The sequence below is a fragment of the Ambystoma mexicanum genome, chromosome 2p (assembly GCF_040938575.1).
Source record: "Ambystoma mexicanum isolate Mex_15411 chromosome 2p, UKY_AmexF1_1, whole genome shotgun sequence".
NCBI classification, from domain to species: Eukaryota; Metazoa; Chordata; class Amphibia; order Caudata; family Ambystomatidae; genus Ambystoma; species Ambystoma mexicanum.
The window spans coordinates 776,673,041-776,696,167 of NC_090923.1; the positions used below are offsets into that span (position 1 = coordinate 776,673,041).

General features: G+C 45.5%; 1 protein-coding gene across 1 annotated transcript in view; it reads left to right on the forward strand.

The window, feature by feature from the left end:
* The window catches only part of LOC138566782 (cytochrome P450 2G1-like), a 498,767-nt gene that overhangs the window by 351,449 nt on the left and 124,191 nt on the right, over window positions 1-23,127 (forward strand). Inside the window, exon 7 of the mRNA XM_069644433.1 lies at window positions 10,935-11,122. Within this exon, the coding sequence (XP_069500534.1) occupies window positions 10,935-11,122 (188 nt within the window). The remainder of the gene's footprint in view (window positions 1-10,934; window positions 11,123-23,127) is intronic.

Here is a 23,127-nt window from a genome sequence, read left to right on the forward strand (position 1 = left end):
TGATTCAACATAGATTTGCACTCGTCTTGTTGCTCGGGTGTCAGATTGGAGGAGAGATTTACTCCTTCAATTTTTACGTCTAAAGGTAAGCCTCTGAGGAGATCCGGAAGAGCTTCACTCTCTTCTTCTTCCTCGGATGATGCTAGAAGCAACGCTCCTACATCAGGTCGTGAGACATACGCTTTAAGTCGGTTGTGTGAAAGACTGTCGGAGCCTCCTTGGGATTGCCCAAGTCCACCAGATAGTTAACCTCTCCGAGTTTACCCACAACTCGGAAGGGTCCCATCCACTTATCTTGCAAGGCCCTCTGCATTGTTGGGATCATAACGAGAATGAGCTGGTCTTGAGCGAACTCAACCATGTTAGCCTTTTGATCGTGCCAGTGCTTGACCAATGCTTGTCCAGCTTTCAAGTTATCGCTTGCTTCCGTCATCATGTGTGACATTCTCCTCCGGAGACCTATCACATAGTCAGTCACTCTGACTGGCTTGGGGGAAGGAGCACTCTCCAACCCCTCCTTAATCAGGGCCAATGGACCTCTGACGGGATGACCATAGAGAAGTTCGAAGGGAGAATAACCTACTCCCTCCTGAGGGACTTCTCTATAAGCAAAGGAAAGGCATGGCAGTAGAAGGTCCCACTTACGCTTAATGGGTTCCTCTAAAGCACCTATCATGCTCTTCATGGTTCGGTTGAACCGTTCTACCAACCCATTGGTTTGTGGGTGGTAAACTGTTGAGAACTTGTAAGTAAGTCCACAGGTTTTCCACATGGCTTTCATGTAGTTGGACATAAAGTTTGACCCCCTGTCAGAGATTACTTCCTTAGGAAACCCGACCCTAGTAAAAATACCAAGGAGGGCCTTAGCCACAGCCGGGGCTGTAACAGTCCTCATAGGAATTGCCTCAGGATACCTAGTAGCATGGTCTACTACAACAAGTATAAACCTGTTGCCTGAGGAGGTTGGAGGATCAAGGGGACCAAAGATGTCAATCCCTACTCTCTCAAATGGGACTCCCACAACTGGGAGAGGCACTAAAGGTGCCACATTCTTGGAGCCAACCTTACCAGAGGTCTGGCAGGTGTGGCAGCTCCTGTGTGTTTTTGTACTCCGGCTCCCACCTTTGGCCAATAGAAGTAGAGAGAGAACCTTTCTTTAGTCTTCTTGAAACTCAAGTGACCAGCCAAAGGAATCTCGTGGGCTAACTGCAAGAACTGTGGTCTGTTCTCTTGGGGTACTACAAGTCGTTTGTAGTCTTCAGGTGTAGACTCGGTCGGTTCACTGTAGAAGAGGCCATCTTCCCAGTGCAACCTGTATTTCCCAGGCTCTTGCCCTTCAGCCTGGGCTTCGGCCTGGTGGCGAAGACCTTCCAGATTTGGACATTCCCTCTGTCCCTTACTGAAGTCTGCCCTTCTGGGTCCAGCTTCTGCCAGTAAAGACTGCAGCTCAGGATGGTCAACAGGATCCAGATCTCCAATGAGTTCCTGGCCTTCCATTAGCTCTTCTTCAGAGTCTAATTCTACCACACAGGGTTGTACCTCCCTCTCAGCCTCGGCTGGAGGTGGAGTTACGGGTGTAACTTTGGACAACCGCGGGGAAGTCCGTGTTGGCTGCACTGGAATGTTGGCTGCTGGTTTCGGGATAGAAGTCTTAGGTTTCCCTTTCGCTTCTGATTTCTTGGAGACAGCGGCCGACAATTCCAGTGGATCAGGAGTGATTTCTTTCTTCATCATCTCCTGGAGAGTACCGCGCATGGTCCTCTCTCTTGCAGGTCTGGTTAGCTCCTGTAACCGTTTACTAGGAGGTCTGGGAGTATGCGATACAACTCCGAGAGTTTTCAAATCGTTACCCAACAGTAGGCGTCCGGGTACCTCACTCTGTATGCTGACAGATATCTTTATAGTCATGTCGTTACACTGGATGAGAACTGGTAATTGGGGAAGCATCTGCACAGGCTTTTCAGCTAACTTGGTGAGGCGTTTGGGTGCCTTAGCAACATCCTCAGCCTGAAAAAACGATTTATCCACCACAGTTATGCTGGCCCCAGTGTCCCTAATGGCAGGAGTCTCCTGACCATTCACCTGGACACTGTCCTTATAATACTTTTTAGTATTATCGGGGATAGAATTATAGACATCTAAATTCTGTTGTTCCCACAACCCCAGAGATACTAAAGAAACGCTGGCTGAGACTCCAATGGGTTCGTCAGCTAGCAGTAGAAAGTTTCCACTTGCCATTTGGACTTCCTCCTCTGGAGCGAAGGCTAAGGAGACAAGCTGGACCCCTGAAGGTTTACCCTTACATCTGGGATCTCCTTTCACGTGGTCAGTCGAGCCACAAACAAAGCATTTTCCGAATGCTTTCTGGAATGGTGGCTTGTTCTGACCTTCTTCCGGTTTGGCACCAGAAGACGCACTATTCTGCTGTGGTTTTCCTTGTGGCTTACCCTTCTGGTTTTGTTTGGGGCCCTCTTTGGAATGTGAGTTATTAGAATTCTCTTTTGAGTCTTTTTTAGGCTGTTTTCCCTCATCCTTTTTCTGAGTTGCCCAGAATCCCTATGAGTAGCCCTGTTGGCAACCCACAAGTCAGCAGCCCTAGCTAGCTCCCGGGAATCCAATTCCTTCGAATCAGCCAAGTGCTGTCTGAGCTCAGGAGAACAGGCATCATAAATAGACTCCAACATAAAAAGATTCCTCATACCCTCATAAGTGTTCACTTTGTAACCCTTAATCCATCCCTCTAAGTTTTTCAACCCTTCACTCACCCAGGTAGCCCAAGGGGTACCATCATGCTTTTTGAGGGTTCTAAACCTCTTAAAATACTGGGAAGGGGTCTTCCTGAATTTAGCTATTAAAGCTAGTTTCACACTTTCGTAATCCATCTTATCCGCCTCCCCCAACTCCATTACCACATCAGTCGCAACAGGAGGGAGCCTAGAGAACAACCAGGGAAGCAAAGCATTCCCGGTGATGTCCTGGAGCCCATGATTGTATTCAAACAGTTTCAACCAATCCAACACATCCAATCTCGGTTCATACATACCCACTAATTCCTTCGGCATCCAAGGTCTTTTGGGATTGGAGCTCCTAGAGGAACCAGAGGAGAGAGAAGCCTTTTCCATAGACAACTTTTTCATCTCTAACTTGTGATTAAGTTCTATTTCCCTGAGTCTTAACTCAGCTTGCTTCTGCTCAGCCTGGGCATTCATCCGTCTGAACTCGAGCTCTTGGTTTCGTTCAGATTGAGCCAAGAACCGTTTGTATTCTAGTTCGAGCTTCATTTTTTCAAGTTCAAAATAAGCAGGGTTACTTGTGGGACCTGGTATGGGCCCCGTGGCAGAGCTGGTAAGGCAGGTAGAGGAGCAGGGGAGACAGTTTCGTTAGCCTCTCCATCCTTGTCAGCCTCTTCATCGCTATCATCAGAATTACGATTCAGATCAACACCATCACTGTTATCTACATTTGCTGGAGAGATTGGTTCCTCTGAACCAGTACCCAGACTTTGGTTCGCCAGCAATCTCTCTATTAGTTCTAACTTCTTGCCTCTTACAGGAAGATTCTCTTGCCTACAGAGAGCTCACAGACTCTCAGTATTTTCACCTGACAAGGACTCTTGACTGTAAGTTTCCATCGTAGACATGTTTTTTGAAAGTTGCTTTTTGTGCAAAGTTTTGTGGTTAGTTATCCTACAGTGTCGAAAAGCACTCTAAACTGTATACTCGATACAAATCCCACCGCTGTACACCAGTGTTAGGCGGAAACCTGTGCAGTTCCCTCTGGGACCACTGCAAAAGATTTAGGACTACAGGTGTTTGGCGGTGAACCCACTTGGTAGCTGTCTGTACCACACAGATTCACTTGGTAGCTGTGGCTGAGCAGTCAGACTTCTCTCAAGAAGAGTTGAGCAGTATGTGGAGTATACAAAATAGGGCAATTCTTCTCAGCAAGACAAGCGAACATGCAACGAGGCTTAGTGTAAAGATATTAAGGTATTTATTTGTAACAAAACATCTATGAAAAACACTATGGCGAATTCACGGCAAACAAATCAAACACAATTACTCTACGAAGAAGACACGATCAATCCCCCTAGCAATATTTCGACAAGTCTAGGTTCTACCGGCACCACTTATTTACAGACAGAGGTGTATACCTCAACCTAGATGAAACTCTAATATTAGTTAGGACGGGAGAGAAAAAGATAGGCAGGTTACGAAATTAACACAGTTCAATACTTTACGGGCAAAATGTATGGCAAGAAAGCAAGAACCACAATAGATCATAAAGTTCAGAGGCCAGGCCCACTCGGAGAGAGGCAAGGCGATATGTCCCAACAAGTCTCTAGTGGAGATGCATTCAAGTCTTTGTAGCAAATTGTTATCGGCAGATTGAACCAGTTCAGAACAATGAATGAGAAAAGCTTGGAGGCGACCCAACGGAACGGAGAGGATTAAGACACCTCACTCGAACCGATCGAAAGGGAAGCCAGGCGGACACGGTACCTTGTTGTGGAGGGCAGCTCCGGCGGGGGCAGTCGTTCCTGGTGGTGGATGCACGTCGGGTCTTTGCCAAGAGTAGAGATGATCTCGTCGTCGGAGAAAAGTGAAGTCCGGTGCACCACCAGGGAAGAGACCAGCCGCGGAGTGCTCCGTCACAAGGCACCACCTTTTGGTCGCGGTACAGGGGTAGTGGCTATCCGGTTGCCGCGGTGCTCTGCACGGGCAATTCGTCCACTGCGTCCTGGGCGAATAAAAAGCAAAGGGGACTGGTTGTTCCCACCAGTCAGGGGAAGAGACTCTCCGGCAGGGAGATCTCCTCTGTCGTCGGGAAGTGGTGAGTCGGTTCCGCAGGGCTCCACCGGAGGTGTCGTCGTGCAGGTCGGCTCAGCGTTACCCTCGTCGGATTCTTAGGTCCTGTGGCGACTTCTGAAGATCCAGTCCCAAAAGCCCTGCTTTTATGCAGAAAAACCCCCATTCATTCAGCCTAGCTATCAATCAACACATGCTAAGTGGTGAGCGGGAAGGCTCACCACTTGGGCCAATCACTCCAGAGTGCGACCGGAGTTGGCAAGGCAACTCGGTCCAGGGTGCCTAAACCCCCTCCCACACCCCTGTGGTAACCCAGACAGAATGGCACCACTTTGGAGGGTCTCTGTACAGAGCCCGCCAAAAGTGGAACAAAGGGCTCGACCTTTGGTTTAGGAGTCACAGAGACGAACACAGACGCCATTTTACAAACCAAGTTCTGGCAGAAAATACCATCCGATAAACTTATTTAAGATAAGTAGATTGGTGGTACGTTAGAGATTAACGAGAAAAAGTATCAATCTCCAACAATGGGACGAATCCCATAGGGTTATGTTCGGGGTCGAACATAACAAGTAGTTTCCACTGCCACCAGCCAAAACTCGACGAGGGGGGACGGGACAGTGCCCCCTCGAGTACAGATCCAGGAGTAATCCAATTACCCCTACTAGTACGTCCACAATCAGATGGTTTGTACTAGTTCTGTTAGTAAATTTAGGTCTAGTAAAGCCAATGGTGACTTTACATGCCCGGGGAGACAGTAGTCAGTCCCCGGGTATGGAGTCTATGGTGGAGGTCCGCTAGGACGCCCTAGTGTTACGGCACGTAGGGTGCGGTGTAACACACATAGAAAAACATATGAGACCCTATGGAGTAAAAGACCCCATAGCCCATAGAACACATTGGGCCTCATTCCGAGTATGGCGGTAAGGGATAGCGGCCACCGGTAACGAGACCGGTGGCGGTGATCCCTTACCGCCATACTCCGAGTTCCCTTTGCGCCCTCGCCCTTAACGCCTGCTTTGAGCAGGTGTTAAAGTTGAGGGCGCAAAGGGGCCTCCAAGCCAATAACGGTGACCGTAATGAACGGTCACCGTTATTTGCATCTTCCCCATTCCCATTGAGCCCTATGGGGGCTCATTTGGGAATGGGGAAGAGCCTTGGTGAATGGGGAATTACCGCCCCGCCAACCTTGGAATGCGGCGGTAATTCCGCCATCCACCAAGGTGCTGCCGGTCCGGGTACGGCGTCAACCAAGGCGTTAATAGCGCCATTGGTTAGCGCCGTACTCGGAATGAGGCCCATTGACATTCAAAGGAATTACACACATTAATGTCCAAGAGTGGGAGGAAAAGAGTCTCACTCTTGGCAGGATGAAAAAAAAAAAACTCCAGAAATCCAGCAAAGCTGCTGGGGGACTCACTAGGTTAGGAAATTCAGCCTAAACAGAGAATTCTCCCTAACAGTGAGTAATGTTTTGGGAGAGGGTACATGGAAGTGAGTGTTTGTCTGCCACCTCCTCGGCCTCTCTCATCTCTGATTGCCTAACTGCCATTCAAGATTGGTGTGCCGCCAATGAACTTTGTCTGAATGCCAGCAAGACGGAGATCCCCCTCATCGGCACACCTTCACCATCCTTTCCACTCACTCTCTGGCCAGCCTCCCTTGGCCCTCCTCCTACCCCCACTTGAGAGGCTAAGAACCTCGGGGTCAGCTTTGACTCCACCCTTTCCTTCTCCGCCCACATCTCTGAGGTCTCTAAAAAGTCAAATTTCCGACTGCACCTCCTCAGAGGTACTCTGCCTTTCCTCACCTTCCCCCAGAAGTTCATGGTATCTCAATCTCTGGTTCTCTCTAGCTTGGACTATTGTAACAGCCTCTTTCTAAATCTACCTGCCTCTACTCTCCGCCCTCTGCAACTAATCCAGAACAGGACTGCGAGACTTGTCCTTGGCCTCAAGCCCTGGGATCGTATCTCTCCAGCTCTGAAATCTCTCCACTGGCTCCCAATGCATGCAAGGATTAAATTAAAAACCCTCTGCATTGTCCACAAGGCTTTCTGGGGCCTGGGTCCAAAATACCTTCAGCTATTCCTCCGCAAATACCTCCCCTCTCGAGCTCTTCGCTCCTCTACCTCCAACTCACTCAGGGTCAGTCGTTTTTCTAAGAAACGAGCTGGGGTAGATCTCTGTCTTTGGCTGGGGCCTCCCTCTGGAACAGCCTCCCTGCCACTCTAAAACTTGAGGAGAACCATCTCCGGTTCCGGAAGCACCTCAAGACCTTCCTCTTTTCTTCTGCCTTTGCTCCCCCTCTCCCCTGCTGATCTGTTCTCTCTTGGCACCGTGCACCTGGCCAACCTCTGTCCTTTGGGCCCAGGTACTTGCTCATCCTGCCACCCTCCCGCACTGCCTCCGGGCCACCCCTTGCACTGGGGTCTGTATCTGTACCCATACAGCCCCCCCTTTTTCTTCCTGCACTCACCAGACCTACCCTGTCTGCTGCCTTAAACCTAGCACTTGCAAATTGCTGGCTGCATTACCACTGTTTGTTGCCTTTATTATTTATTTATTGTTATTTATATGTTTCTCCTCTGCTTCACACTTTCCACCTCTCGCCCCTTCCATGCATTTTTCCCCTCCCCCCTCTCCCATGTACTTGCGCATTCTCAATGTCACTGGGCCTAGTGAGATCGCTGTTTTGTTCTCACCTGTTCCCCTCCCTTGCCTTGTCGCGCTCTGAAACACTTGTGTACGAGCGCGATAGAAATAAAATATCGATCAATCAATCAATATTAGTGTGTCTGTGGTGGGAGTGGGACAGAAGAAAGGCTTTTGGTAGGGAAGAGGGCAAGTGGGATGAAAAGGGGCTGGAGGGGTGAAACCACCCGATTTACAAAAAGCTTGCCAATGTGGCAGGATTGGGGAGTGGGCCGGGGATCATGTCTGTGTCGGGTGGGATTGTGGTGTGCCACTGGTTTTGAGCTTGGTAGGTGGGGGGTACAATGTGGTAATTCTTTATTTTGAAGACCACACAAAATTGGCTTAAATAAATCTGTCTTTTTTGTGTTTAGTCTTCAAAATGCAGAATTATCACATAGATCTGGAAAATGGGACCGGCCTAGAGGAATGACATAACACAGGTGGCTGGAGACTAACAAATCCTTGCATACAAAAAGAAACCATACAAACATATATGCACATCAACAAACATGTAAACATATAGGCGCAACATGTACGTATTTATTTATGTATTATTTATTTATTTATTACATTTGTAAAAACCGCCCAAACCCTGAGGTATCACGTCATACTTACAGATATCTTAATATTAGTTCAGCAATATGCAATATACATACATACATATATAGTGCAAGAAATACGAGATTGCATGTTCAAAATACATTGGATAGCAATGCATGGGTCATAATTACATATTTACATGGTTTGGAAGAAATCTACCTAAAAATGCTTCAGACTACCGCTGAGGGAGGCAATTTGATGATAACTATTTATCAACTGGGTGAAATTGATTGAATAACCACGTTTTTAGTAGTTTTTTGAAGCACTGGAAGGAATCTTAATTTTTGATGTTTAATGGGAGGCCGTTCCAGTGTACAGGGGCCATGACTGGGAAGCTGCTTCCACCTGCTCTAGTGAATTTTGAAGCGTGGGACCACAAGGAGTGGATTTTTGTTGGATCGGAGCGTGCTGTTGGATTATTATTTGATTATTGCGTTATTGATATATATAGGTGCTTTCTTGGAGAGACAAGACATTTATGGGCAATACACAGTGGGCCTCATTCCGAGTATGGAGGTAGCAATGCCAGGTACCTGGTACGGGTTCCCTGAATGGGGAAATACTGGGACATTCCAACCTTGGAGGGCCCGGTATTTCCCCATTCAAGGAACCGGGACTCCGTGAGACAAGCCAGTGAATTATTACAACAAAAAAGTATTGCCAGCTAAGGGGTTGATTGAAGCACACAACAGCTCATTCAGTTCGAGGAATGCAAATCATCAACTTAACATACACTTGAACAGGGAAACGTTATTATCGAGGTACATCATGTCGCACAACCTTTCTGCACAATTCTGTCCAGGATTTGAGAGTCAGAAACATGAAGAAGTGAAAATTGTGCAGCCTTAAGTTTCATTTTTAAACCATACTCTGCTTGATACACATTTTGAACAAAGTATATATTTAATCAGATAATAGTTTCGACCATAGAGCCAAGACTCAAAGAATGTTTTGAAATTTAGCTAGTTGTAAAATATATGACGAAAGAATGTGATTAGTAATCTGCAATATCTTTTAAACAACATATAGATATATTGCTTTCCATTGATGAATATGATCATTGTTTAAATTAATATGTTTTATTGAATGAGCCAGGATGTGTAGAGCTCCCCCTAGTCCATTTCTTCCATTGATGGCCATGGTTTCGAGTTTTACACACAGAGATTTGCTATCCGTGTGTGATCCCAAGAGTTGTTGTTGTTTTTGCTGGTCATGTTATGTTTGTATATGTTACCCACTTGATATGTGCATGCTCAGGCTGGCAACACAACACTCGCAACAACCATTCACTGGTGTCCATGATGTACTGGTAATGCGGCAGAAGAGTAGAAAAAACAAAAATGTACCAAGCAACATGGAAACAGAAAGCCTCTTCAAAGCAACATTCTACAACTGTCCAACATACATAGTTGCATTAACCGCCAAATAATGTCTGACACAATAAAGCATCTTCTACCTTCCTGTATTTTCTGCATCAAGAGGTAGCTTAACTGATACCAGAGATCATCTACATAGTGCTGCAAGATCTGTGGCATATAGCTAAAGTTGGCCCTAGTTCTACATAAATACAACTGAAGGTGATGTAACAGTGTTAATGTATGTTAAACCAGGCAACCCTTCACAGTGCATCTAATCAGGGGCAATCTGCTGTAGATCAATCATGTGAAACCTCTATATAAGGGCTTCCTCAGATGTGAGAATGTCTAATGTATATAAAGGGAAGATTCCAGAAGTGAGGCTCTTTTGCTCAGGGTACTCAGAAGGACATCTCATTCTAATCAAACATCACCAAGAAAACTCAGACAGAATGGTCCGAGCTCATGCTCCTCCAAAAAGTCAAGTCTTTCTTCAATGCCTCGAGTTTCAGAACAGGTGACCACGCCCTGGCGATCTCCTAACTGAACAGGGCAACTCTTGCAGGAGTCCCAGATGTCATCTTGGTGCTTCAGAAAGCAATCCAGCACTCTGAGGCACACCAAATCATAGATCAACATTTCAACAACATCACTCCATTCTGAAGCACCTGCACTGGGTATCACTTCTAGCACGCATCATGTCAAGACAACTTGCATTGCCCGAAAAGCTGTAACAACCAAAACATGACTCTACCTAGCTTAGAAACTCATCATTTATGGAGAACATTGCCACATCAGAAGACACTCGGTGCCAGACGGAAAACAAAGAGCTGCTCCCTCCATCCTACACTTCTCTTACTCTTGTCTCATAAATCACTGATTGCTCCTCTCAAAAGTATTTCTTCCCCTGCAGGGTTGCCCCTCTGCCCTGCTCCAGCGATGCATTTCAGCTTCTCTGTTACCACGCGACCCTACGTGTAAGCCCTTCGGTGTATCTCCTATGTTCAGCTCTCAGGTGTTTCCCAATTAGTTTTGCACTTTGCAAATCCAATGCATACATACATTGTAAGAGGGACTCCATCTGACATCTTACTGAAGGCGCTACTCTTCAAAGAACATCTCATAAAAAACGGATCCCTCCAGTCAACCCTACTGCTTCCCCACCCTGTTCCCCTGCACTATTAGACCTACCCATGCCATCTCTGCTACCACCACACTCTACCTGTAACCACTGTGTTGCATCTTCTGTGTATACTGCTGTGTTGTTTCCCAGCTAGGCTTCCGTATTGTGCATCCCATGCATGCTTACATGGAAAGTGGGACTTCATCTGACAAATAATAGCAAAAGAATGACAGTTCTCCTAAAGACCCTGATTGAAATGCAACGGTACACAGCAATTTTTACACCATTTGTAAGCATGTGGGACAAACTTGTCAATTGTAGATATTTATCGACTGAATGTTTTTCCATACAGAAAAAATGCATCAAGAGATCGATAGTGTGATTGGTCAAAATCGCCAACCATGCATAGATGACCGGAGCAAAATGCCATACACAGATGCCGTAATTCACGAGATCCAGCGTTTTATTGATATCATACCAATGAATCTACCTCATTGTGTGACACGAGACACGCGTTTTAGAGGCTACACCATTCCAAAGGTAAAATGAGTAAGCACGTCTGGCATTGTGATCTAAAATCTGTCTGCTTGCCAAGTTACATAAGGAGGAGAAAACAGGAGTGTGTGGGCTGAATCATGTGCAGAGAGGTCACATTATATCCCATTTACAAACGTGCACAATGGCAACTACTGGAGCTGCTCTAAACCAGCAGAAATGTAATGTGATGTAAAGCGGTCTTTTATGGTGCATCTCTGCCATACTGGTGGCTTTGTTTGTAACTTAGAAAGAAAAGAGGAAGCAGTAAGGTGTTAATGGCATAGAGGGGGAGGAAGATGCAAAATATGGCGTGTGAATGAAGTACCCATGTCATGTTACTTAGTATGATTTTATGTGGTTTGAGGTGGTGACACTTATTTACGTGTTACATTATCAGCTGACAGACCAAGATCAATAGAAAACAAAGAACATGTGGTCAAACCATCATATATCTCTTGCTAAGGGTTAAAGGTTTATCAAGCACTCCCACAAGAAACAAACCCTCTTAGCTTTTTAAATGGAAAGAACTTTATCTACAAAAACCTACTTGAAAACATTGTTTTATATATTATTTATTTATAAAATTGCTCATAGTGTTTAATTCATTTATTCAGTACACAAATCACAAATATTATTGCATTAACAGCACGATGCTAAAATACAAGTGTTGTACCCTATCAACCTAACACACAGTTGCACCATACTAATCACTATCACAACACTACATTCATACAGTACTGTTAGGGAGAATTCTCCAGAATGGTTAATTTCCCTTATCTGTTTAGTCCCTCAGCAGCTTTACTGGATTTCTAGGATGTATTTGTTTACCTGGTAAGAGTGTGAGCCTTTTATTTTTCCCACTCTTACATGTGTTTTGCTGTGTGTTGTACATTGTGTGCTCATGGACTATGGAGTCTCACCCACTCCATAGGCATCATCTTTTTACATTGTGCCACACAGCACTTTTAGTGCAGTGACACAGGGTTGTCTTTTTAGACTTCCCACTATTAAACTCCATTTTCTGGGACTGACTACTGTCCCTCAGAACATGTAAAGTTGCCATTGACTTTACTAGTCCTTTTAAATCTGTAGACCCAGTACAACCTATCTTCCAATAGAATACTGGAAGGGTTAATAGTTAACCTTTTTGTCTGATTTTCATGGAACATTATTTTGTTCCCCTTTCTCTAAGATGTGGTTGGTGGCAGTGGTATCTATCATTTTTATTCTACCACAAGCTATGAAATGGTGGTAGCCTCAAATTCTAATCTGCTGGACCCCTTTTAATTTTATTTGGTTCTGCTCGGGTTTATTCGCCATTTCTTTTTGTAAAGGTCTTTCTCGTGTTTTACTCTGCCTGCCAAACCAGGTTTGGTTCCTTTGATCGCCATCCTTTGGCGGACTTCTGCAGAGAAGCCCTCCTTAGGCGCCTGAGTGTCTGGGTGGACAGGATGTGAGGGAGGGGTTTGAGGCCCCCTGCACAGGGTGTCCTTGGAGACCAAGTCACACTCTAGTTTCATTGGCTAGGTGGCTGTCCTTCCAGGACAGCCACCCTGCTGTGTGATTCACAGCCAGGATGTGTGAATGGGGGAAAACTGCTTAAAGCATGTCTCTGGGACTTGGAATGCAGAGTTGCCACTGGAATGAGAGAAACAACGAGGAGCTGAAGGAAGACGACTGCTGCAACTACTGGACATCCCGGTGAAGCCCTGCTGCAGGTCCGAATCGCCTGATACTCCGGCGACAGAGAAGATCCGCAAGGAATCTTCTTCCCTTGAGCTTGGTGGGACCAACCAGCTCGCCAAACACCAAACGCCGGCCTCCCTCTGCTCTGAACTGTGTGATCCTCTGCAAAGACTCTGAACCATTAACATTGGCCCAGGCCTATTGACTTGAATCCTAGTTGTAGTAAGCCTTTTCTAGATTGCCCTGCCTATCACTTGTTGGTGTTGTTGATTTTGGATAACCTTGTCTTTTCCTCCCTTTTAAATTGCTGGAGTGCCATTTTGCTCACACTTCATTTTGAGCTTAACTTGTCCAGAGTTGTTTGGGGGTTATTGGAGTGTATCAAGATTGTGATTTTCTGCTGCTTTATATTAGTGAACTATTGTATAACTGATGGTGTAAATAAATGTATATTCTTTTACTCAGAAACCTTGAATCAGTGTTTGTCCGAACCATAGTAATTGCTGTCCTTTGTGTAACTTCTGATGCTGCTCACTTTACTCTTGAGATAAGTCTGGCTGCTCAGCCATCGCTACCACTTTACTGTGTAGTACGGGCTTGTACCAAAGGTCTATTTGTACTTACACTTGTAGTCTTAATTGTGTGTGGTGTTCCCAAAGGGTACTGCATATGATTGTGGCTAACAACTACTAAATTAGAACCTCACTAGAGGGTCAATGAATGAGCCTCAGTTCAAAATAAGTTGAAAAAACAATTAACCATTCCTTTCCCGATAGCCTGTATCACATTTGATTTTTAGATACACATTAGTCCTTTCAAACTTGAAAATACTGTCACACGGTTGAGTCCAATTAAGGTCTCAATATCGTCGACTCGAGTTTTAAACCAATGTAATAATCTATCAATTGGAAACACAGGCTATGGGCTGACATGTGAGTACCAAATGCTTGGGCGGTATGATGCACAGTTAGACCCACACCAACTTGACAGATGATTGTAGAGCTCTAAAACATTTTTTGACATATTACAGTAGGATAGTTTTAATATGTGTATGTCTATTCCCTTTTTTCTGAAGATTATGATGTATACTTGTTAAGCAAATCTGTATTGTTCTGATGATGGCTGGTCTATGCAATCCGTAAAGGCCTTATAGCCGAAACTCGGGTCAAAGATATTGAAACCTTAATTTTTTCAAAGGCGTCGTGTTCGGTATAAGTAACATATTTTAGTCGCAGTATTTGGATGATCCCTCTTCTTTCAGCAGCAGTTCACCTCAAATGGTCCTTGGAGATGACTAGGCGATAGCGCTTGACTCTGCCTTGGAACATCAGCCTTCACCTCACTCTGGAGAATTTTGGAAAGTACTGTTTGCCCAACGTGTCCAATGAAATCTTCTTTAAGGGTTGAAGTCCACAGATGATTCAAAGAAGCGGTGTGGGACCAGTTAAAGGTAACATTCCACAGATGAATTTACTAAAGTTAGTCTGCTCTGGGTCCAATACCCATTCTTGAAAGGACTGGACTTTGTTTTTGTGACGTCACACATAATGTGCTTTGTAGTAGACAAGTGGAGGGGAAAGGAAGCAGAAGCACAGAGAAAAACATGACGGCACCTACCTAAATCCTGCAAATCAAGGAGTTAAACAGGGGTGCTCCCTGGCTCCGTTTTTGTTCCTCCTATTTTTATCCAACTTCAACCATGCAGAAGCCAGTTCTAGGCTCATTCCGCCCCATTTTGGGGCAGCTCTTTCGATGAACTGTTATATGCTGATGACACAGCTCTGATCGACCTGACCCCCTTGGGGCTACAAGCTGGTTTTGACTATACTGCTGAGTATTTTAAGGATAATAAGTTAACCTTGAATAAGTAGAAAGCAAAGATTTTAGTTTTTGGTAATAACAGGAAGAAGGTAGACTATTCATGGTATCTCAATGGTCAGAAAATTGAGGTTGTGGATTCATTTTGTTATTTGAGGCTGGTCTTTGATAGTAATGGGAAGTGGGGAAAGCATTTGGACTTGGTTGGCTAATGGCCAGGTCCAGGTTGAATGGGTTAATTAGATTCTACCACAAATTTGGTGGGGGCATGATGGGTAAGTTGATAGAGGTCTATAAGTGTAAGGTGGGGTATATGCTACTGTATGGCAGTGAAATCGGGGGGAGTTCGAATTGTGAGAAGTTGGAGGTCAACCAAAATAGAATTATGAAAAGGCTTATGGGTCTTATAATAGGAACCCCAAGTTGCGCCCTGCGTTTGGAGCCGGGGATCACTAGGACAGGCACACAAGCTAAATTGAGGGTAGGAGCTTTCTTTTCAAAGGTTGTGCAGGTTCCCCAGAAAAATGACAATATTCAGTTCTTGTTATCAGAAATGGCAGGCTCAGGTTTCTCTTTAAAATGTAAGTGGTTTTGGGAGTGTTTAACACACTGTTGACAGCAGGATTGAGTCCCTGACCCCAGCAAGAGACCTGAGCCTGACAGAGTTAAAATCAAGGGTCAAAGCGGGTATACTTTGTAGGGACCTATTTCAGAAGTGGAATGCAGTTTAGGCCTTAGGCTCAATGAATCTGTTTTTGGCTATGAGATTCAATGGCAAGCAGGAGGGCAGTGTGTGTAGTATCCCCGCACCCAAATGTAGGTGCTCTATTTTACTAGTGCGTCTAAACATGTTACCACTAAACATCTGCACCAATTGGGGACTGGGAGACCCATCAGAAAATTGTTGGTGTGGGGTAAAAGTAAGGGAAGATCTTAAAAATGTTTTGCTAATAGATTTGTTAAGGCCCTTCTTCTTGGAAAATCAGATAAGGGACTGTAAAGTGGCACTGCATTTTATTTGGAACTGCCCAACTTGGGTTCCTGCATGGGCAAGGCCCTGATAAGACGTTCAAAGAAAATGTTAAATTGTAACTGACGTGGGGAAAATTCCCTTTTTAACATTGTGTTTTAACTGATTTTTAATTTTGTATAATTTTCCGTTTTACAATGATGTGTTTAATCATTATGTTAATGGGGGAATCCGATCAATAAAGTTTACTTACAACCTTTTCAAACTGTACAGAGCTACGCCTGTCTACACTAAACCCACCTCCTCCGTTCTCAATAGGTTCAAAGTCCCCTGGTGTGAGGCTACTCCATTTGAATGGGAGTGCTCATTTTATTCCTGGGCCAAGGACAGCTTGCTGTTGAGTGGCTGTCTCTGGGGAAGAGTGTTACTTGCCCTCACAAAGAAATCAAAGAAGAGGCATGGCGATTCAGGTTCCTGTCCTGTCACTTGGCAGGAACTGCATGTCTGAACTGAATACACATCAGCTTCAACAGCTGAGCTGACACATGTGTCCTATGGAATTTAATGAAGTTGCAATGATTATGTTCAGTTCCATGCATCATGCTATAACCCAGGCATGAATTATTCCTAGAGTTTTGCCTGCCACCAGCATGGGCTACACATAATATTTTGGAATAGAGGTGCCTATGTTAAATGCCACCCTTTTGCTATGGTGAATTTGAATGTCCCTTCACTTGTTAAGAGGGCACCAGTGACCTGAACCTGCTTTGTGCCAGTGTAGGACAGGCACTGTAATTATGCTACTGATTCAGCAGTGCACAAGTGTATACAATGCTTTTGGCATGGAGCTGATACAATGGGAATCTGATCAGCAGATTACCCTTTCAGAGAGTGAATTACCTACATCATTATATTAATTGATATAAATAAATAAAACAGAGCTTTCAAACCCTTTCCAAATGGAATTTTATCACAAAGTGATGCTATTGTAGAGTTTGAGTAATGTGTTCCCATAAATGTTTGCTGCATTCTTGGTTCTTTGTAACTGGTTTATTAAGTATTCCTGGGTTGCCAGCTAAAGTATTTTGGCGTAGATTAATATGAGTTGTACTAGTGTTATGACTGTCATGTTTTCTGACAAAAACGTGGGCCAGGAGAACAAAATCTTGTATAGGACCTGAGGCTGAAATCCAGCAGAGTAATTAGGCTGGGGAGAGGATAGGTATTCTGTTTTTATAATTGATCAATTATTAAACCAATTTATTTTTTGTGTTGTATATCTTGTGAATTGCTGCTTTTGCATTCAATGTCCTTTTTCTGTAAATATATACCCATACACTTTTTGGTGGATGCTCATTTTGGTCAATTTTTATGGATGTTAGATAGGATATATAGTGAACTGGTTAACCCAGCCCTTTAAGATGAGTAGCAAATACCCTGGAGATGGACGGGGATGCAGATTTTTATTCATACACCAATAATCAAAATGACTCAGGTAGTTGGCAAAAGGAAAACTGTTTTAATATCAATTATCTAAAACAGGTAATACAACAAACATCAACGAATTTGCTCGATCCTCTTACTCAATGCATTCTAGTAAAAACTGAGATATTATACACGAAAACATCATCAATGATGTTAAGCGACGTGTTTACTAACGTCATCCTACGTGGCCAACTACAAAAACCTATGAGTATGGGTGATTGGCTCTGAGTGAACATCGAAGTATACGATCCATACTAGTCTAAAAAACTGTGAATATGTGATTGGTCACTTAACATCAGGTGGGGCAACTAAGCCCTCACCTAAAAATGACCATTATGAACGTCACTAAATACACAATGTCCCATTTGTTTACACAACTATAGGACCCCTAATTACGTGGTCCCCTACAATTGGTTGGCACTCTAACCTCCATCAGTACTTTTCCACCTACGTCTATCAGCATGCAGGCTGGCCATCCAGGTGCTGGTGAGTTTTCTATAACCATTGCTTCCCACAAATTAGCATATCAATCCATCATCCCCTCAGTGGTCTACTATCAATTAGGCTTTGAAGCTCAGCCTTGAGGGTGTTCTTAGCTCTGAGAAATGCAGGGAGTGAAAGCACGCTCTGCCCTTGTGCATAGGTGTGACCATCTTGTTCGTCCAACTTCATCCTTCTATGTGATTAGAGACCATGGAATGGAGCTACTAGTGCATTTTAATACTATTTTCTGATAGACCTATGACATCTTACTTGTTTTGTTCGTGCCTTCTTTTCTGCTGAGATTCACTTTGTAATTCAATTTGCTTTTTAACTGTGACACCCTGGAAATGAGGCTTTCTCTACCTTTTTGCTAAAGTCCAGCACTGCTATAATGCCTAGTGGAAACATCCATCCTTTACTAGTCCATATGTATATATATATATTCAGTGAAAAACACTTTGTTAAAGGGATGTTATGGTTAAGTTGCGCTACTAAAAAACGTATGAAATTCAGTGAATATAGATATAGATAATGTAAATGTTAAAAATGTTTACTAAGACTCCCTTAGCTTACATACATATAACACTGAACCCCCTGCTCCGCTAGTAATTTTTATGTCCGCAGACTACGCGCAAGTCCACGTACGGGCGTGGTCACCATCAACACTATCCAAAAACTCAGGGAGTATCTTACATTATTGTTTGTAATGTTACATTATTATTCGTAATGAGCGGTATTCTGATGCTGTTATCTGAGTGGGTCTATCATCATACCTTCCTCCTTTCCCAGTAGGAAAGGGTAGAGGAAAAGCATGTGCTTCTATACTTTTTTCCCATATGCCGATTGGTGACCCTTTGGTTTGTCGCATTTGGTATGTTTCTAGTGCATCATCTATGGTGTCTTTAGAGTGTAATGGATGAATTGTATACTGGTCTAAAATATTGGATACTGTAGCAGGATCTAGAAATTCAAACTGAGCAGTTTGTGGAGACTCTTGAATTATTTCAGTGGTTTCCCCTCAGGTTTTCTTCAATATTAATTTCGTTGTAGTATTCATTATTGTCTTTAGATATTGCAAAGCTTGTCTAACTTTATGTAAGTCTACGCGTTGTTGCCAATTATTTTTTCTTTTGTAGGTACACCATTTACTAAGACAGTTAAAGATTGCTCTATTGGACGTTGTACTCCTAGAGTGTGTACATTTTCTTTCAGATCTAATGGTAAATAAACTACTTTGCCACAAATGCCTTTCAATAATTCTGAGGGAGGTAATTTTGCTGTTTTTGGTTGAAGGTGTTATTATTATTGTTATGATTATTGCTTGAAATGGATGCACTGTTTGAATTATGATGCTCTCATATACATTGAGTTGTTGCAAGGGTTTTGGTAGTGGGAATAAATTCAAGTTATGTGTGATAGCATGTGAAAGAGTTTGGTGGTTGTCAAGTTTTGCATAGCAGAAACTGCAAAGTATTAAGAGTTCATTTATTTCGTATTTGCTTTCTGCTATTAGGTAAAGAGCTAATTCAAACGATTTGGAATCTTCATTGTCTTCTATTTTGTATGTTATGTCTACAGTTTTTGTGCTACTTTTATAAAAAGCTCTGCGGCAACACACACACACATGGTTTGGTACTTCAGCGGATGTACTTTTAAATTTTCATATTTCTTTTTTGTATGTGTGTAGTAGAAGGTTGCCATTTGTAGAACTGTTCCTAGTCTGTTCTCAAGCTATTGCATTTTGTAAGTGGCTTTCACTTCCAAAATATTTTCTCTGGATATGCTCTATTTCTTTGAGTAGGTCTTTGGCTGTATCATGCAGAAGATTGTTATTTAAATTGCCTAATGCTAAAGCTGGACTTTTAGCATAGTACAGTTTATGGACTAGGTTTCTTATAGTTGAATGATGTGTTGATATCATTTTGATATGATGGAAGGTGCTTTTGCAATTTGGGCCTGAAATGCAGGCTAATGAATGTCCTTGTAGTCCTGTGTATTTGCGCACTGGACAGGTATCCATATTTTGTAGAAGTATAATTTTGAATTTGTCTTTGCCTTTTACATATTGATTGAGGAACTGGCATAAAGATTTGAAAGATGTTTTGTCAGTGTTACACATTGACATGCATGGCCATTTGTACACTGGACGTTTTGGTTCAGTCGGATGGAGAGGTGATACTGAGGGGGTAATTCATAGAATTTAGCGCACAAGTGGCGCACGCGGCTGGCGCACAGTGTGCGCGTGCGAATCCCTGCGCCAGCCGCGTGCGCTAAAATCCATTTCCGCACACAGCGTATTCATGGATTACAGCTACTAAAAGCAGCCGCGGCGCACAGTGATGCAGCGACCCTGCAGCAGTGCTAGTTACGCCCCGAAGAACGCCTCTCGCGCAGGGAAAAGCCATCAAAATCCCCAATCCAGCTTAAAGGGCTGCGCCAACCCTGTACCAGCATGGCAAGCGGGCTAGGTGTATCACTGGGGTGCGCGGGAAGTACCTCACGTCATTTCAGCTGGGTACGTGTATTTCAGGGGTGCGCTGGAAGTTCAACACGCGACTCCATCAGGGTACGTGTACATCAGGGATGCGTGGGAATTTTCACACGTGAATTCAGCAGGTTACGTGTATATCAGGGGTGCGCAGGAAGTTCCACACGCGAATGTCCTGGGTACATGTATGTTGGGGTGCGCGGGAAGTTTCACACGCGATATCAGCAGGGTACGTGTATTCCAGGGGTGCGCTGGAAGTTCCACACGCGAATGTCCTGGCTACGTGTATCTTGGGGTGAGCGGGAGGTTTCACACGCAATATCATCAGGGTACGTGTATTTCAGGGGTGCGCTGGAAGTTCCACACGCGAATGTCCTGGGTATGTGTATCTTGGGGTGCGCAGGAAGTTTCACACGCGACATCAGCAGGGTACGTGTATTCCAGGGGTGCGCTGGAAGTTCCACACGTGAATGTCCTGGCTACGTGTATCTTGGGGTGCGCGGGAAGTTTCACACGAGATATCAGCAGGGTACGTGTATTACTGGGGTGCGCTGGAAGTTCAACACGCGAATGTCCTGGCTACGTGTATCTTGGGGTGCGCGGGAAGTTTCACACGCGATATCAGCAGGGTATGTGTATTCCAGGGGTGCGCTGGAAGTTCCACACGCGAATGTCCTGGCTATGTCTATCTTGGGGTGCGCGGGAGGTTTCACACGCGATATCATCATGGTACGTGTATTTCAGGGTTGCGCTGGAAGTTCCACACGCGAATGTCCTGGGTACGTGTATCTTGGGGTGCGCGGGAAGTTTCACATGCAACATCAGCAGGGTACGTGTTTTTCAGGGGTTCCGTGGAGTACTACACGTGAATTGGCCGTGTGAGTCCTCCCAGGTGTTCGCTCCACAACCTCCACGGCCCCTGCAGGCAGCCCACACCATGGAGGACACGCCTGCACCCCCACTCGTCCCGCTGCACCCTCACCCCCCAGCACTGTGGGGCACCTGCCAGCAGGCCCCCATTCATGTCCAACTCATGTTCCCCCGCACCCCCACCCCCCAGCACTGTGGGGCACCTGCCAGCAGGCCCCCACTCATGTCCAACTCATGTCTCCCATTACGCCCAGCCCCCAGCACTGTGGTGCACCCTCCACCAGGCCCCAACTCATGTTCCCCTGCACCCATACCCCCCCAGCACTGTGGTGCACCCTCCACCAGGCCCCAACTCATGTTCCCCTGCACCCCCACCTCCCAGCACTGTGGTGCACCCTCCACCAGGCCCCAACTCATGTTCCCCTGCACCCCCACCCCCCAGCACTGTGGGGCACCTGCCAGCAGGCCCCCACTCATGTCCAACTCATGTTCTCCTGCACCCCCACCCCCCAGCACTGTGGGGCACCTGCCAGCAGGCCCCCAATCATGTCCAACTCATGTCTCCCATCACCCCCACCCCCCAGCACTGTGGTGCACCCTCCACCAGTCCCCAACTCATGTTCCCCAGACAACATGTCATCACAATCTAGATCCCTGGTCCCTATGGTCAGCCTCCAAATGCAAAATACCCACCCGAGTATTGCATCCACCCACTTAAAAATGGCAATAACATGATAGAACACCAATTGCAAGTTTGGAAACGAACACATGTCCCTCATATACACCCAATGGGTGTCAATGAATCTCAAAACCCATATCATGATATGCATGAAACCAATGAGATGATACTACACATTGAAGTTTGATCAAAAAATATGTATTAAAGGAAACATAAATTGAATCAAAAATAAACAAACAGAAATGGGAATGTAAAAAAAACAACAAGACCGTGAAAAAATGCAAAACCAAAAATCGTTATCCAAAGGAATGGTGTCCAAAGTCACAGTCCACAAAAGAAAATCCAATGGAAAATTATAATTGAAAGCCATTGCTCCATGGGTAAATTGTAAAATAAAAAGAAAATCCAACAATGAACTATGTACAGATGAACAAGCCAGGGTCCATGATCTCAACAAAAGAAATGAAACCTATCTAACAACACTACCTAATAAAAAAAAACTATATACAAAAATGTGGCCCATTGTCCAAAAGGTCCAAAAAAAATGCAAAAACAAAGGAAACCTAACACTGACTACAGAACTATGTACAAGGGCAGCGGGCTAGTCCGACGGCTCATTTTTGGATGTTCCGGGCCAGGGCATCATCGAACTCCTGCTCAATGTCCTGGAGGCGGTCCTCCTCCATGGCCCCGAGGGTCCGCAGGGCCGTCGACGTGTCCACCTCCAACCCCCTGCGGATTGCCTCGAGGCACTCAGCCCGCCTCAGGGCCCTCAGCATGGAGTTCTCCGTCCTGACCATCGTGAGCCGTGTCTCTTCTGCCCGCTGCCGCTCCGCATCTATGGCGTGGCCCAACCGCTGCCACACGGAAGACACTTTCTGTCCTGGGTCCTCCTGCCCTCCGGCCGATGCCTGCCCCTCCAATGTCGAAGGCCCGAGCCTTCATGGCTCCCATCACGTTGCTGCTGCTGCTGTGCCTCTGCCTGTGCACTGCCTCCTGCTGCCTGCACATCCTCCGCTGGCTGGGGTGCAGTCGTTGATGTGGCCACCCCTGCTGGACGTCCGACTCCCGACTGTGGCAGGGATGCCTCCTCCAGCAGCCTGGCCGCACCGTCAGAGGCAGCTCCACAGGGCACCCAGGTGACTGATGGGTGGGAAGATGGCAGGGAGGACGACTGGCGCATAGGGGGTTCAGTTGAGGAGGGGGTCGCAGCAAGCCCCATCAAACGGATGAATCCGGCCTTGGTGACCTGTCCCAGTAGGCCGACGCGGTCAACGAGCTATTCGAGATGACGTGCAGTCTCCTCATGAAAAGACTGCAGGTCACCTCGCATGGCCCGTTGACGCAACGCCACACCAGTCAGGACAGGCTCAACCCGGACCCGGATAGCCACGTCCGCAGGCAGAGGAAGGCCAGTTGTCGTGAGCTCATCCCCTGCCTGAAAACGGGTCTGGACGTAGGCATCCCTGCTGGTGCAAGATGATGCAGGGACAGGATCAGGGACAGGATTGCACACAGGCACCTCCACG